Source organism: Plasmodium reichenowi, chromosome 3 (genome assembly GCF_001601855.1).
Source record: "Plasmodium reichenowi strain SY57 chromosome 3, whole genome shotgun sequence".
NCBI lineage: Eukaryota > Apicomplexa > Aconoidasida > Haemosporida > Plasmodiidae > Plasmodium > Plasmodium reichenowi.
Window position 1 is genome coordinate 264619 of NC_033648.1, and position 2098 is coordinate 266716.

The window sequence follows — 2098 nt, forward strand, 5'->3', positions numbered from 1 at the left end:
TTTTTTTTAATGTATACATATATATATATATATATATATTTAATATATACGCATATATGTAAATAAGCTAATATTATATTAATATATATATTACTATTTTATTTTTTCCTTTATATTATATAATATATATATTTATATATATATATATATATATATATATATTTATTTATTTATTTATTTATTTATTCATTTAAATAACTTCTCTATATAGTTTTATTTTTTTACAAAAATTACGTAAATCGGCATACCATACCATCATATGTATATGATATAAAATGTGTTATAAGGCAAATTATTATTATGTAGATAAAATTGTTTCGTTATATTATATATATAAAACTTATTTAATATGATTATAAAAAAAAAAAAGAAAAAAAAAAGATAAAGATAAAGATAAAGATAAACGAATATGTAATGAAATAAATATATATTTACATATATTTATTATTATATTTTATTTTATTTATTTCCTTTTTATATTATACTTTAGAATATTTAAAAAAAAGCTATATTATTTTTTTGTTTAAATTATAATATGCACACAAAATGTTATATTAAAAAATTAGTTACTTTTCAAATAGGAAAAGAAATTGTTTTAAAAATTTTAAAAAAAAAAAAAAAAAAAATTAACATATGTAGAAGGTTTAAACATGTATATAAATCAATAAATAAATATATATATATATATATATATATATATATGTAAAAATAAAATGTAAATTTTATTTATGTATCATATCAATGACGTGTATGAAAATTTTTGTTTCAGGGAAATGATGGGATCCCCCCACATTTATATGTAATTCAATTAATACATACATATATATATATATATATATATATATATATATATATATATAATTATATATATATAATTATATATGTATGTATACATTATTGGGCACTTATATATATATATATATATATTTTTTTTTTTTTTTTTTTTTTTTACGTGTATGACTTATGTTTTAATTATTTGGCTTCATGCCACTAGCTACCGAAAAAAATTCTGATGATGTATCTGAAGCTTTACAACCTTTACAAGAACCATCATCTAAATTTGATGATGGTATATCTGATTTTGCATAAAGATTTGAATATGCTTGGTTTTTCTTTTTTTTTTTTGCTTTTATATTTGTATCCATATCATTTTGATATTCCATTGAATTCACCATATTATCTACTATAATATCATGTTTTTCCTTTTGGTCTATATTTTTTTCATAATCTTGATTTAAGGTATTTTTTATTATATCATAATTATTAGTTAATTCATCTTTTGTATTGTGTATGTTATTTTTAATTTTATTTAATACTGAAAATTTAAATTGAGAAGTGTCTTCATCCAAGTTCGGACTATCATCATTATCATATTCACCTTCTTTTACAATTTCATTATATAAATGGCTAGAATTTTTAGAATTGTTATTTTTTTTTTGATTTTTAATTTGTTGATCTAAATCTAGATCTATCGAATTTTTTATATAACTATATTCTTTATTATTTAATGTATGTTCAGAATTTGTATACGTTAAATTTTCAACATCTCTTAAAGAATTAAATGGGAAATTAGCAATTAATATTTCATCATCTAGATCAATAACATTATTTATATTTTCAGATACATTTTTATTTTTTTTCATATGATTTTGACTATTATTATTATTATTACAAAATAAACATGCATTACATACATTCAATTTATTACCCCCCATATTTTTTAATATATTATTATTTTTTATTTTCTCATATTTATCTATATCATATTCTTCATAACTCTCATATATATTTTCATTTTTGTACAATTCCATTAAGGTATTTATTTTCTCTTTATCTATTAACGAACTCCTATCTTTATTATGTAGTACATCTTCTATCCCACATAAACTAACATTATCCACATGAAACTTTTTGTTCTTACAACAACTTAGCTCGGAACTTACCTGGCTAAGGTTATTCAAAAAGGACGAAACAAGTTCCTTCATGCCACACAAAAATGAAAAATAAAAAGGGTAATATATATAAATAAAAAAAAAAAATATATATATATAAATATAAATATATATATATATATTTTTTTTTTTTTTATTGCTATGCG

General features: G+C 17.6%; 1 protein-coding gene across 1 annotated transcript; it reads right to left on the reverse strand.

Moving 5' to 3' along the window:
* Window positions 1-968: 968 nt before the first annotated feature.
* PRSY57_0307600 (hypothetical protein) lies at window positions 969-1985 on the reverse strand (the record flags this gene model as incomplete). The annotated part of the gene is made up of 1 exon (XM_012905704.2): window positions 969-1985. The coding sequence occupies one exon, from the start codon at window positions 1983-1985 to the stop codon at window positions 969-971; it is 1017 nt and encodes a 338-aa protein (XP_012761158.2).
* Window positions 1986-2098: the final 113 nt, after the last annotated feature.